The sequence below is a fragment of the Oncorhynchus mykiss genome, chromosome 24, assembly GCF_013265735.2.
Source record: "Oncorhynchus mykiss isolate Arlee chromosome 24, USDA_OmykA_1.1, whole genome shotgun sequence".
In the NCBI taxonomy this organism is placed as follows: domain Eukaryota; kingdom Metazoa; phylum Chordata; class Actinopteri; order Salmoniformes; family Salmonidae; genus Oncorhynchus; species Oncorhynchus mykiss.
Genome location: NC_048588.1, coordinates 12621222 through 12636019, shown reverse-complemented (window position 1 = coordinate 12636019; position 14798 = coordinate 12621222). Strand labels below are relative to the sequence as shown.

At 42.8% G+C, this 14798-nt stretch overlaps 1 protein-coding gene across 3 annotated transcripts in view; it reads right to left on the bottom strand.

Annotated features, from left to right (window-relative positions):
• LOC110503772 (zinc finger and BTB domain-containing protein 44) overlaps positions 1 to 14798 on the bottom strand; it is a 29462-nt gene that overhangs the window by 10117 nt on the left and 4547 nt on the right. For all 3 annotated transcript variants that reach the window (XM_036961914.1, XM_036961913.1, XM_021582287.2), the window contains exons 2-4: positions 13396 to 14447; positions 12521 to 12605; positions 5785 to 5936 (exon numbers count right to left, since the gene is read on the bottom strand). In XM_036961914.1, coding sequence (XP_036817809.1) covers positions 5785 to 5936; positions 12521 to 12605; positions 13396 to 14447 — 1289 coding nt within the window. The remainder of the gene's footprint in view (positions 1 to 5784; positions 5937 to 12520; positions 12606 to 13395; positions 14448 to 14798) is intronic.

The window sequence follows — 14798 nt, the reverse complement described above, 5'->3', positions numbered from 1 at the left end:
TGTTCTTCATGATGCTCTCTGCGCTTTTAACGGACCTCTGAGACTATCACAGTGCAGGTGCATTTATACGGAGACTTGATTACACACAGGTGGATTGTATTTATCATCATTAGTCATTTAGGTCAACATTGGATCATTCAGAGATCCTCACTGAACTTCTGGAGAGAGTTTGCTGCACTGAAAGTAAAGGGGCTGAATAATTTTGCACGCCCAATTTTTCAGTTTTTGATTTGTTAAAAAAGTTTGAAATATCCAATAAATGTCGTTCCACTTCATGTTTGTGTCCCACTTGTTGTTGATTCTTCACAAAAAAATACAGTTGTATATCTTTATGTTTGAAGCCTGAAATGTGGCAAAAGGTCGCAAAGTTCAAGGGGGCCGAATACTTTCGCAAGGCACTGTATTTAGTTTTACCTTTACTTAACTAGGCAAGTCAGTTAAGAACAAATTCTTATTTTCAATGACGGCCTAGGAACAGTAGTTTAACTCTCTTCTTCAGGGGCAGAACGACAGAGTTTTCCCTTGTCAGTGCAGGGATTCAATTTTTTCGGTTACATGGAGTGTTTTCCATTGAAAGCCTATCCACCATATAAATGGATAGGACCTAGATTGCAGTTCCTATGGCTTCCACTAGATGTCAACAGTCTTTAGACATTGTTTCAGGCTTTTATTCTGAAAAATTAGTAAGAATGACAATTTTCTGAGTGCGCCCTCGTTCTTTGTCCTTTGTATTGAATACGCTATTGTTCGGTTGAAATATTATCGATTATAAAGACAATAGACAGCCGGAGGATTAATAAAAAAAAATTGACATGTTTCGACGAACTTTACCAGTACTATTTGGATCTATTCGTCTGCCTGTTGTGACCACCTTTGTGCCAGTGGATTACTGAACAAAACGCGCCAACACAAAGAGTTTTTTTGGATATAAAAGAGGGACTTTATCAAACAAAATGAACATTTATTGTGTAACATGGAGTCTTGTGAGTGCATCCATATGAAGATCAAAAAGTGATTAATTTGATTGCCATTTCTGACTTTCGTGACTAATCTACTTCGCTGGAAAATGTTTGTCTGCTTTTGAAAGCGGAACGCTGTCCTCGCATCGCATGATATGCTTTCGCCGTAAAGGCTTTTTGAAATCTGACACGGCGGCTGGATTAACAAGAAGTTAATCTTTAAACTGATGTACACTGCTCAAAAAAATAAAGGGAACACTAAAACACTCAGTAGTGTGTGTGGCCTCCACGTGCCTGTATGACCTCCCTACAACGCCTGGGCATGCTCCTGATGAGGTGGCGGATGGTCTCCTGAGGGATCTATCTCCTCCCAGACCTGGACTAAAGCATCCGCCAACTCCTGGACAGTCTGTGGTGCAACGTGGCATTGGTGGATGGAGCGAGACATGATGTCCCAGATGTGCTCAATTGGATTCAGGTCTGGGGAACGGGCAGGCCAGTCCATAGCATCAATACCTTCCTCTTGCAGGAACTGCTGACACACTCCAGCCACATGAGGTCTAGCATTGTCTTGCATTAGGAGGAACCCAGGGCCAACCGCACCAGCATATGGTCTCACAAGGGGTAGGAGGATCTCATCTCGGTACCTAATGGCAGTCAGGCTACCTCTGGCTGTGCGGCCCCCCAAAGAAATGCCACCCCACACCATGACTGACCCACCGCCAAACCGGTCATGCTGGAGGATGTTGCAGGCAGCAGAACGTTCTCCACGGCGTCTCCAGACTCTGTCACGTCTGTCACGTGCTCAGTGTGAACCTGCTTTCATCTGTGAAGAGCACAGGGCACCAGTGGCGAATTTGCCAATATTGGTGTTCTCTGGCAAATGCCAAACGTCCTGCACGGTGTTGGGCTGTAAGCACAACCCCCACCTGCGGACGTCGGGTCCTCATACCACCCTCATGGAGTCTGTTTCTGACCGTTTTAGCAGACACATGCACATTTGTGGCCTGCCGGAGGTCATTTTGCAGGGCTCTGGCACTGCTCCTCCTCCTTGCACAAAGGCGGAGGTAGCGGTCCTGCTGCTGGGTTGTGGCCCTCCTACGGCCTCCTCCACGTCTCCTGATGTACTGGCCTGTCTCCTGGTAGCGCCTCCATGCTCTGGACACTACGCTGACAGACACAGCAAACCTTCTTGCCACAGCTCGCAATGATGTGCCATCCTGGATGAGCTGCACTACCTGAGCCACTTGTGTGGGTTGTAGACTCCGTCTCATGCTACCACTAGAGTGAAAGCACCGCCAGCATTCAAAAGTGACCAAAACATCAGGCAGGAAGCATAGGAACTGAGAAGTGGTCTATGGTCACCACCTGCAGAACCACTCCTTTATTGGGGGTGTCTTGCTTAATTGCCTATAATTTCCACCTGTTGTCTATTCCATTTGCACAACAGCATGTGAAATTTATTGTCAATCAGTGCTGCTTCCTAAGTGGACAGTTTTATTTCACAGAAGTGTGATTGACTTGGAATTACATTGTGTTGTTTAAGTGAGCAGTGTATAACACTTGTATGTTTTATGAATGTTTATTATGAGTATTTCTGTATTTTGAATATTGCATTCAGTCCCACCTGCCCAAAAGAAGTTAACAGTTTCCAAAGAAGGGCCAGATGTATACAGAATGGTGTCGTCTGCGTAGAGGTGGATCAGAGAATCACCAGCAGCAAGAGCGACATCATTGATATATTTTCAGAGAAAAGAGTTGGCCCGAGAATTGAACCCTGTACCCCCATAGAAACTGCCAGGGGTCCGGACAACAGGCCCTCCGATTTGACACACTGAACTTTATCTGAGAAGAAGTTGGTGAACCAGGCGAGGCAGTCATTTGAGAAACCAAGGCTGTTGAGTCTGCCGATAAGAATGCAGTGATGGCCAAGCCTTGGCCAGGTCGATGAAGACGGCTGCATAGTACTGTCTTTTATCAATGGCGGTTATGATATCGTTTAGGACCTTGAGCGTGGCTGAGGTGCACCCATGACCAGCTCAGAAACCAGATTGCATAGTGGTGAAGGAACGGTGGGATTTGAAATGGTCGGTGATCTGTTTGTTAACTTCTTATGGGCAGGTAGCGTCCCATCTGGCCAACATCCGGTGAAATTGCAGAGCGCGAAATTCAAACTACAGAATTATAAATATTTAACTTTCATAAAATAACAAGTGTAATACATCAAAATAAAGCTTAACTTCTTGTTAATCCTGCCGCTATGTCAGATTTCAAAAAGGCTTTGCGATTATCTGAGGACAACGCCCGGCATATAAAAGCATGAAAAACATATTTCAACCAGGCAGTTGCGCCACGAAAGTCAGAAATAGCAATATAATAAATGCCTTACCTTTGATGATCTTCTTCTGTTGGCACTCCAAAAGATCCCAGATACATCACAAATGGTTATTTTATTCGATAATGTCCTCCTTTATATCCATAAAAACTCAGTTTAGCTGGCGCACTTCAGTCAATAATCCACCATGTTTCCCTCCATCAAAATGCATACAAAATGAATCCCAAACGTTACTAATAAACTTTTCCAAACAAGTCAAACAACGTTTATAATCAAACCGTAGGTACCCGAATACGTAAATAAATTATACAATTTAAGACGGAAAATCGTTATGGTCTTTACCGGAGAAAAATACCAAAGAACGTGCTCTCTTCCACGCGCTTGGAAACACTACAGCCAAAATGGGAGCCACCTAGAAAAACTACAATTTCTGGCTAATTTGTCCAAAACCCAGCCTGAAACTCTTTCTAAAGACGGTTGACATCTAGTTGACATCGGTTGACATCTAGCTTCTAGTGGAAGCCTAGGAACTGCAATCTGGGAGGATTTCGCCTTATAAACAAAGTGACAGCCATTGAAAACAGTGGTAGGCTGAATTTGTTTATTTTTTTCGGGATGGTTTGTCCTAGGGGTTTCACCTACCATATCAGTTATGTTATACTCGCATTCATAATTTTAAGTTTTAGAAACTTTAGTGTTTTCTATCAAATCTACCAATTATATGCATATCCTAGGTTCTGGGCCTGAGTAACAGGCAGTTTACATTGGGCACGCTTTTCATCCAGACGTGAAAACACTGCCCCCTACCCAAGAGAGGTGAACTTGGCTTTCAAAGATTTTTGAAAGGCAGGGCAGGATGGATATAGGTCCATAACAGATTGGGTCTAGAGTGTCTCCCCCTTTGATGAGGGAGGGATGACCGCGGAAGCTTTCCAATCTTTGGAGATCTCAGACGATACGAAAGAGAGGTTGAACAGGCTAGTAATAGGGGTTGCAACAATTGACAGATAATTTTAGAAAGAGGGTCCAGATTGTCTAGCCCAGCTGATTTGTAGGAATCCAGATTTTGCAGCTCTTTCAGAACATCAGCTGTCTGTGTTCTGTGACAAAGGCATCCAGTCTCCAATGTCAACAACCAGTTCTGTGCCGAACGGACCAGGGGAACAATATGAAGGGAAATTGGCACACGAGTCATTATTTCCATAGAACTCAGTGGCCATGGAATACAACAAAAAGAGCTTCCGTTGACTCAGTTATTTATGGCCCTCGTAAACATGCCACGACTAAGATTAAGCCTGACTTTTTTCAATGAGAAATATAAAAATACATCAACGGCTCTTTTTTGAGGCATACGTTTACGAGAATTTACAATGAAGCCCATTGCGCAGAGCCAGAGAAGGATAATTTAAGCAGACGTGAACTGCATTACTTTTAACTGCATACAACACTATGGATCGAGCTTAAATGACCCTGAAGAAAAATACTTGAGCCCCATGAAGTATTTTCAACCAGATAGTCAACCTCTACTCTACGGTATACTTGACTGGCCAGTTTAGAATAATAATACCACATAGGAGCTACAGTAGTAAAAAACCTCTGGACACAGCTACAGGGCAGAGAGCACCCCCCCTCTTGTTTTGATGGAATACTCCACTATATATTTCATAATTGGGTCTAGTAGATGTGTGTGTTGGGTGGGGGATAGAACCCTGATGAATACATTGGTGGTCTTCCTGATGAATGTGAGCAGTGTGTCTGATGTTTGGAGTACCAGAGACAATTATCCCATTATTCGTTGGGACACAATATGGAGTCCTTGCCTGCAGCCTATAGTTAGTTACTTTCCACATGCTGTAACTGTGCATGGCTGCACAAATGGGACTGTACACATGCAAGCCTGATTACTTTTGGACAAATTCATGCTTCAAGCTTAGAGAAGACGTTAAATAGGACATTATACTCCAAAAATCAAACTTGTTGTATAAAGGGCTGGAAACGTTGAAAAAACAACACTTGATCTCATTGAATGTAGCACTGCTTGTTTGTGAAGGTTAAGAGTCAAGTTGAAATTAGTGTAGATATTTGGTTGACATTTCCTGTTATAATGTTCCACTGTCGTCAAAACATGAGTTTGGGTATGTGTGCGCTTGATGAGTGTGTTTTTCCGATGTCAACCGAGGCGGGAGACACCAAGCCTCAAGTGTTTCCAAAATCAGTGTTCCCTGGAATGCCCTTCATCCTTCTCCACAGTGTGCCATGAGTCAAACCATTAAATAGCCATTCATACCATTGATCTCCGACTCCTATCATCGGGTGGATAGAGGACGCATGGAACTACTGTAGGGGGCAATGTAAATACGGTACAAGTCACATGAGCTACATTCCAGATGGGTACCAATGACATAACAGATAGGACATAACAGGTCGCAGAGCAGTAGTTAGTCTACACAGACTTCGCCAACTGCATAGTGGATGTGTGGAAAAACCTACCAGAGTGGATGAGCATATGTTGCTTCAAGTTCTGTATGCGGGTGAATCGGACGCCACACGTGGGGCACTGGAAAGGTCTGTCAGGCCCGTTAGTGCCAGGGCGGATGGAAGGGCTTATGTACAAGTGGTAAGGGTACTGGAGGCTTTCTAATCTGAAAATCAAGAAAGAGGATGTGGTGCTTCAGTGAGATACGCACAAATTTGGTAAAGCCTGTGGTGCCAGATCAAAACCTTTGTTAAGCTTCATCATAAACACATCAAGACCAAAGGATTCCATACCAGCTTAAAGGCAAAATGGAACATATTACATAAATGCAAGATTAGATTTAACAAAATAAAATCTCAAGGGTATGAAACCTTCCAAACGAGTGGGGTTGAAAGCCAGGGAAGGGGGATATTGATATTTCCACTTACATTAAAAAAAAAAATATATATATATATATATATATATATATATATATATATATATATATATATATATATATATATATATATATATATATATATATATATATACACATACACACACACATACATACCACACACACAGAGGCAAAAAAGTATTTAGTCAGCCACCAATTGTGCAAGTTCTCCCACTTAAAAAGATGAGAGGCCTGTAATTTTCATCATACACTATGACTGACAAAATGAGAAAAAAAATCCAGAAAATCACATTGTAGGATTTTTAATACATTTATTTGCAAATTATGGTGGAAAATAAGTATTTGGTCACCTACAAACAAGCAAGATTTCTGGCTCTCACAGACCTGTAACTTCTTCTTTAAGAGGCTCCTCTGTCCTCCACTCGTTAACTGTATTAATGGCACCTGTTTGAACTTATCAGTATAAAAGACCTGTCCACAACCTCAAACAGTCACACTCCAAACTCCACTATGGCCAAGACCAAAGAGCTGTCAAAGGACACCAGAAACAAAATTGTAGACCTGCACCAGGCTGGGAAGACTAAATCTGCAATAGGTAAGCAGCTTGGTTTGAAGAAATCAACTGTGGGAGCAATTATTAGGAAATGGAAGACATATAAGACCACTGATAATCTCCCTCGATCTGGGGCTCCACGCAAGATCTCACCCCGTGGGGTCAAAGTGATCACAAGAACGGTGAGCAAAAATCCCAGAACCACACGGGGGGACCTAGTGAATGACCTGCAGAGAGCTGGGACCAAAGTAACAAAGCATACCATCAGTAACACACTACGCCGCCAGGGACTCAAATCCTGCAGTGCCAGACGTGTCCCCCTGCTTAAGCCAGTACATATCCAGGCCCGTCTGAAGTTTGCTAGAGAGCATTTGGATGATCCAGAAGAAGATTGGGAGAATGTCATATGGTCAGATGAAACCAAAATATAACTTTTTGGTAAAAACTCAACTCGTCGTCTTTGGAGGACAAAGAATGCTAAGTTGCATCCAAAGAACACCATACCTACTGTGAAGCATGGGGGTGGAAACTTCATGCTTTGGGGCTGTTTTTCTGCAAAGGGACCAGGACGACTGATCCGTGTAAAGGAAAGAATGAATGGGGCCATGTATCGTGAGATTTTGAGTGAAAACCTCCTTCCATCAGCAAGAGCATTGAAGATGAAACGTGGCTGGGTCTTTCAGCATGACAATAATCCCAAACACACCTTCCGGGCAACAAAGGAATGGCTTCGTAAGAAGCATTTCAAGGTCCTGGAGTGGCCTAGCCAGTCTCCAGATCAACCCCATAGAAAATCTTTGGAGGGAGTTGAAAGTCCGTGTTGCCCAGCAACAGCCCCAAAACATCACAGCTCTAGAGGAGAGCTGCATGGAGGAATGGGCCAAAATACCAGCAACAGTGTGTGAAAACCTTGTGAAGACCTACAGAAAACGTTTGACCTCTGTCATTGCCAACAACGGGTATATAACAAAGTATTGAGATAAAAGTTTATTGACCAAATACTTATTTTCCACCATAATTTGCAAATAAATTCATCAAAAATCCTACAATGTGTTTTTCTGGATTTTTTCTCATTTTGTCTGTCATAGTTGAAGTGTACCTATGATGAAAATTACAGGCGTCTCGTCTTTTTAAGTGGGAGAACTTGCACAATTGGTGGCTGACTAAATACTTTTTTGCCCAACTCATATATATATATATATATATACACATACACACACACACACACACACACACACACAGTGCCTTGCGAAAGTATTCGGCCCCCTTGAACTTTGCGACCTTTTGCCACATTTCAGGCTTCAAACATAAAGATATAAAACTGTATTTTTTTGTGAAGAATCAACAACAAGTGGGACACAATCATGAAGTGGAACGACATTTATTGGATATTTCAAACTTTTTTAACAAATCAAAAACTGAAAAAGTGGGCGTGCAAAATTATTCAGCCCCCTTAAGTTAAAACTTTGTAGCGCCACCTTTTTCTGCGATTACAGCTGTAAGTCGCTTGGGGTATGTCTCTATCAGTTCGAGCTAAAACAGCTCGAGCTCAGTGAGGTTGGATGGAGAGCATTTGTGAACAGCAGTTTTCAGTTCTTTCCACAGATTCTCGATTGGATTCAGGTCTGGACTTTGACTTGGCCATTCTAACACCTGGATATGTTTATTTTTGAACCATTCCATTGTAGATTTTGCTTTATGTTTTGGATCATTGTCTTGTTGGAAGACAAATCTCCGTCCCAGTCTCAGGTCTTTTGCAGACTCCATCAGGTTTTCTTCCAGAATGGTCCTGTATTTGGCTCCATCCATCTTCCCATCAATTTTAACCATCTTCCCTGTCCCTGCTGAAGAAAAGCAGGCCCAAACCATGATGCTGCCACCACCATGTTTGACAGTGGGGATGGTGTGTTCAGCTGTGTTACTTTTACGCCAAACATAACGTTTTGCATTGTTGCCAAAAAGTTCAATTTTGGTTTCATCTGACCAGAGCACCTTCTTCCACATGTTTGGTGTGTCTCCCAGGTGGCTTGTGGCAAACTTTAAACGACACTTTTTATGGATATCTTTAAAAAATGGCTTTCTTCTTGCCACTCTTCCATAAAGGCCAGATTTGTGCAATATACGACTGATTGTTGTCCTATGGACAGAGTCTCCCACCTCAGCTGTAGATCTCTGCAGTTCATCCAGAGTGATCATGGGCCTCTTGGCTGCATCTCTGATCAGTCTTCTCCTTGTATGAGCTGAAAGTTTAGAGGGACGGCCAGGTCTTGGTAGATTTGCAGTGGTCTGATACTCCTTCCATTTCAATATTATCGCTTGCACAGTGCTCCTTGGGATGTTTAAAGCTTGGGAAATCTTTTTGTATCCAAATCCAGCTTTAAACTTCTTCACAACAGTATCTCGGACCTGCCTGGTGTGTTCCTTGTTCTTCATGATGCTCTCTGCACTTTTAACGGACCTCTGAGACTATCACAGTGCAGGTGCATTTATACGGAGACTTGATTACACACAGGTGGATTGTATTTATCATCATTAGTCATTTAGGTCAACATTGGATCATTCAGAGATCCTCACTGAACTTCAGGAGAGAGTTTGCTGCACTGAAAGTAAAGGGGCTGAATAATTTTGCACGCCCAATTTTTCAGTTTTTGATTTGTTAAAAAAGTTTGAAATATTCAATAAATGTCGTTCCACTTCATGATTGTGTCCCACTTGTTGTTGATTCTTCACAAAAAAATACAGTTTTATATCTTTATGTTTGAAGCCTGAAATGTGGCAAAAGGTCGCAAAGTTCAAGGGGGCCGAATACTTTCGCAAGGCACTGTACATACATACATACATGCACACACACAGTATCAGTCAAAAGTTTGGAAGAGCATACTCATTCAAGGGTTTACATTTTTTGTAACTTTTCTACATTGTAGAATAATAGCGAAGACACCAAAACAATTAAATAATGTAGTAACCAAAAACATTACTTAAGAGTTAAATAAATCAAAACATATTTTATATTCTTCAAAGTAGCCACCCTTTGCCTTGATGTCAGCTTTGCACACTCTTGGCACTCTCAACCAGCTTCACATGGAATGCTTTTCCAACAGTCTTGAAGGAGTTCCCACATATGCTGAGCACTTGTTGGCTGCTTTTCCTTCACTCTGCGGTCCAACTGACCCCAAACCATCTCAATTGGGTTGAAGTCTGGTGATTGTGGAGGCCAAGTCATCTGATGCAGCATTCCATCACTCTCCTTCTTGGTAAAAATAGCCCTTACACAGCCTGGAGGTTTGTTTTGGGTCATTGTCCCACTAAGCGCAAAACAGATGGGATGGCGTATTGCTGCAGCCATGCTGGTGAAGTGTGCCTTAAATTCTAAATAAACCGACAGTGTCACCAGCAAAGCACTCCCACATCTCCTCCTCCATGCTTCACGGTGGGAACCACACACATAGAGAATATCCGTTTACCTACTCTGAGTCTGGAACCAAAAATCTCAAATTTGACTCATCAGACCAAAGGACAGATTTCCACTGTTCTACCATTGCTCAAGTTTCTTGGCCCAAGCAAGTCTCCACTGTTATTGGTGTCCTTTAGTAGTGGTTTCTTTGCAGCAATTCGATCAGGAAGGCCTAATTCACGCAGTCTCCTCTGAACAGTTGATGTTGAGATGTGTCTGTTACTTGAACTCTGTGAAGCATTTATTGGGCTGCAATTTCTGAGGCTGGTAACTCCAATGAACTACCTCTCTGCATCAGAGGTAAATCTGGGTCTTCCTTTCCTGTGGCGGTCCTCATGAGAGCCAGTTCCATCATAGCGCTTGATGGTTTTTGCGACTGCACTTGAAGAAACGTTGAAAGTTCTTTATATTTTCCGTATTGATGGACCTTCATGTCTTAAAGTAATGATGGACTGTCATTTCTCTTTGCTTATTTGAGCTGTTCTTGCGATATGGACTTGGTCTTTCACCAAATAGGGCTATCTTCTGTATACCACTCCCATCTTGTCAAAACACAATGGATTGGCTCAAATGTATTAAGGAAACAAATTTCAGAAATGTAATTTTAACAAGGCACACCTGTTAATTGAAATGCATTCCAGGTGACTACCTCATGAAGCTGGTTGAGAGAATGCCAAGAGTAAGTACTTTGAAGAATCTCAAATAAAATATATTTTGATTTGTTTAACACTTTTTTGGTTACTTCATGACTCCATGTGTGTTATTTAATAGTTTTGATGTCTTCACTATTATTCTACAATGTAGAAAAAAATCAAAACAAAGAAAAACCCTGGAATAAGTAGGTGTGTCCAAACCTACGAGTGGTATTGTGTATACAGTTGAAGTCGGAAGTTTACATACACGTTAGCCAAAAACATTTAAACTCAGTTTTTCACAATTCCTGACATTTAATCCAAGTACAAATTCCCTGTTTTAGGTCAGTTAGGATCACCACTTTATTTTAAGAATGTGAAATGTCAGAATAATAGTTGAGTGATTTATTTCAGCTTTAATTTCGTTCATCACATTCCCAGTGGGTCAGAAGTATACATACACTCAATTAGTATTTGGTAGCATTGCCTTTAAATTGTTTAACTTTAACTATGCTTGGAGTCATTGTCCATTTGGAAGACCCATTTGCGACCAAGCTCTAACTTTAATTTAACTGATGTGTTGAGATGTTTCTTCAATATATCCACAAACTTTTCCTACCTCATGATGCCATCTATTTTGTGAAGAGCACCAGCCCCTTCTGCAGCAAAGCACCCCCACATGATGCTGCCACCCCTGTGCTTCACGGTTGGGAGGGTGTTCGTCGGCTTGCAAGCATCCCCCTTTTTCCTCCAAACATAACGATGGTCATTATGGCCAAACAGTTCTATTTTGTTTCATCAGACCAGAGGACATTTCCCCAAAAAGTACAATCTTTGTCTCCATGTGCAGTTGCAAACCGTAGTCTGGCTTTTTTAATGGTGGTTTTGGAGCAGTGGCTTCTTCCTTGCTGAGCGGCCTTTCAGGTTATGTCGATATAGGACTCGATTTACTGTGGCAATAGATACTTTTGTACCCGTTTCCTCAAGCATCTTCACAAGGTCCTTTGCTGTTGTTCTGGGATTGATTTGCACTTTTTGCACCAAAGTACATTTATTTCTAGGAGACCGAACAGAACGCGTCTCCTTCCTGAGTTGTGTGACGGTTGCGTGGTCCCATGGCGTTTATACTTGCATACTATTGTTTGTACAGATGAATGTGGTACCTTCAAGCATTTGGAAATTGCTCCCAAGGATGAACCAGACTTGTGGAGGTCTACAATGTTTTTTCTGAGGTCTTGGCTGATTTCTTTTGATTTTTCCATGATGTCAAGCAAAGAGGCACGGAGTTTGAAGGTAGGCCTTGAAATACATCTACAGGTACACCTCCAATTGACTCAAATGATGTCAATTAGCATATCAGAAGATTCTAAAGCCAGGACATCATTCTCTGGAATTTTCCAAGCTGTTTAAAAGGCAGTCAACTTAGTGTATGTACACTTCTGCCCCCCTGGAATTGTGATACAGTGAATTATAAGTGAAATAATCTGTCTGTCAACAATTGCTGGAACAATTACTTGTGTCATGCAAAAAGTAGATGTCCTAACCGACTTGCCAAAACTATAGTTTGTTAACAAGAAATTTGTGGAGTGGTTGAAAAACGAGTTTTAATGACTCCAACCTAAGTGTATGTAAACTTCCGACTTCAACTGTATATATCCACCTACTTTTTCCGTACCATCCGTTCTTCTAAGGCTTCAACCAACCATATTGTTACCTTTCATCATCCTCAGCATGACCTCCAGCATTGGATGTACTTTGCATTGAGGGCAACCCTTCTGTGACTCCCTCATCTATCGAACCTATGCCAAAACAAAGATGAAATATAATTTCCCCCAGTTAATAGTTCTTTCTCAGTCTGATTTCCATAAGACATGGGTCGGGATCGAACCCATACACAGATGTAATGCAAAAAATGAATAACTTTAAAGTGGCAATCCGCAGTTGAAGCAATAAAGTGTCCTTCCCACCACTGTTTGGGAAAACAGTTGAGGAATGGGGCTGGCGAAATGCAGCCACTCAAATTCATAGACAGAGCTATCGATCCAAGGATTGACCATCCATGATATCAAAATTATAGTTTTGAGACTATACAGTGTTTGTTTATATTTAAGCCTACTTTGTTACTTTGAGTAAAACAAGATGATATTTTGGGTTCTGATTGGGTATGACAGTTGAACAAAGTTCATGAGGACTTTATAAGTTATATTCAAGAATCAATGGGTAGGGCTAAATATAATGAATTTCTAAAACAAAAAAAAGTATGTAGCAACTGCAAATTAGCCCTTTAAATTGAGGGAAATTACACTCCCAAAAAGTGTAAAGAGGAAAAAAAGTTTGTGGTCTTGTATAGAGAAGTCCACATCCTAGGTCCTCCATTATGTAGACCCAGCTACATGCCGCAATTCAAAACGAATGGAAAAGATATGCACACCAGACTATGTGGTTAGGCCTAGCTCTTCCATTCATTTGGGGACGAAGCATTTAACTAAAAACACACAACAATAGGCGTGGGATGTGATCTCACCTTGACATAAGACTACTGTTGAGGTCGGAAAACATCTGAGTGTTGTCAGTTTGAGAGACCCATACCTATGGAGGAGGACTGTGGGCTGATGAGGAGGTCCTCCTGGACCTGTTCGCTGCAGGGTACCGTCTGCTGGTCACTCAGGGAACTCTGGGAAGCGCTGACGGGCTGCGACGACGTCTCCTGGACCTCCTCGTCACTCAGCCTCTCCACCTTCACACGCACGTCCTCCTCAGGGCCCGCCAGCGACAGCGGTGCCTTAATGGAGCTTTCACAGGCCAGGAAGTCACTCAGCCGGCGGCTCACCTCCGAGGGCCCTGCCTGGTCCAGACGGCGTGGGCTCTCGGGAAGCTTGGGCTGCTTATCTGGGTGGAACCTCCGGTCGATACCGAACGGGAAGGTCCATGGGAAGGCCAGGGAAGAGTCCACTGGCTGGGTGGTGGTCTCCGAAAAGGAGGAAGGCGATGGGTTGGGCATCTGCGGCGAGGTGATCTGCGAGGTGCATTTGAGTGGGCTCTCTGGGGACATCATGATAAAGCTCTTACGTTTGCGGCGCGACTCGCGACACACAGGGATGTTCCTCTCCATCACGCTGCAGTCAGACGATACAGGTGACAGGCTGCTGTCCAATGAGGTCAAGGCGCAGTGGGAGGAAGCACTCTCCCCGAGAGCTGACTCCTGCGGTTTCTCCTGCCCCATGCTCCCAGCACTCCAGAGGATGCTGGACTTCATGAATTCTGAGCATGTGCTCGCCACAGCGAACATCTGCATGTAACTGGCGGCGGCTAAAACGTCGATGATGTTCTCCGTGCTGATGGAGAGGGTGGAGGTGTAGGCGTACTCCAGCAGAGGGGTGAAGCCGCTCACCGTGACGTGGTGCAAGTCCAACACAAACTTATCCTCTTCATCAGGCCTGTCTACTAGTTTGGAGCGGAAGAACTCGCTGCAGCAGGCCAGCACCACCTTGTGCGCCAGAAACAACTTGTCCTGCACACGGATGGTGACGTCGCAGAGGTGGCCCTCGTTGCGCAAGGCGTTTAGTTTTTCCAGCATCTCTTGACTGTGCGTGGGGGAACTGTGGGTAAAGGTTTTGACCCCCATCTTTGTCTTAGTGTACCTACAGGAAGAATGGAAAATTAGCCTACAATGTTGGCCTACATTGGGCCTTTGCTATAAAGTCAATGTAATGTTTGTATTTCATTCTTTTGATGGATGTTAAACAATGGCTATAGCAAACAAACAAAAACAACCTAAATATAAACCCAGTCATGGTATTAAAAAAGAAAATACCACATACTATAGTAAATCTACTCTGTCAGATGATGGGATTAGAGGAGCTCAGTTAAGCCTACGTAACCACACAGAATGACAATTTAACAAATTAAGTGTTAACAGAGAACAGTCTGTATTGTCTGGGGTGAATTTAATTTGGCCTCACGACATGGTCTTAACAGGGTGGCAGAAGAAA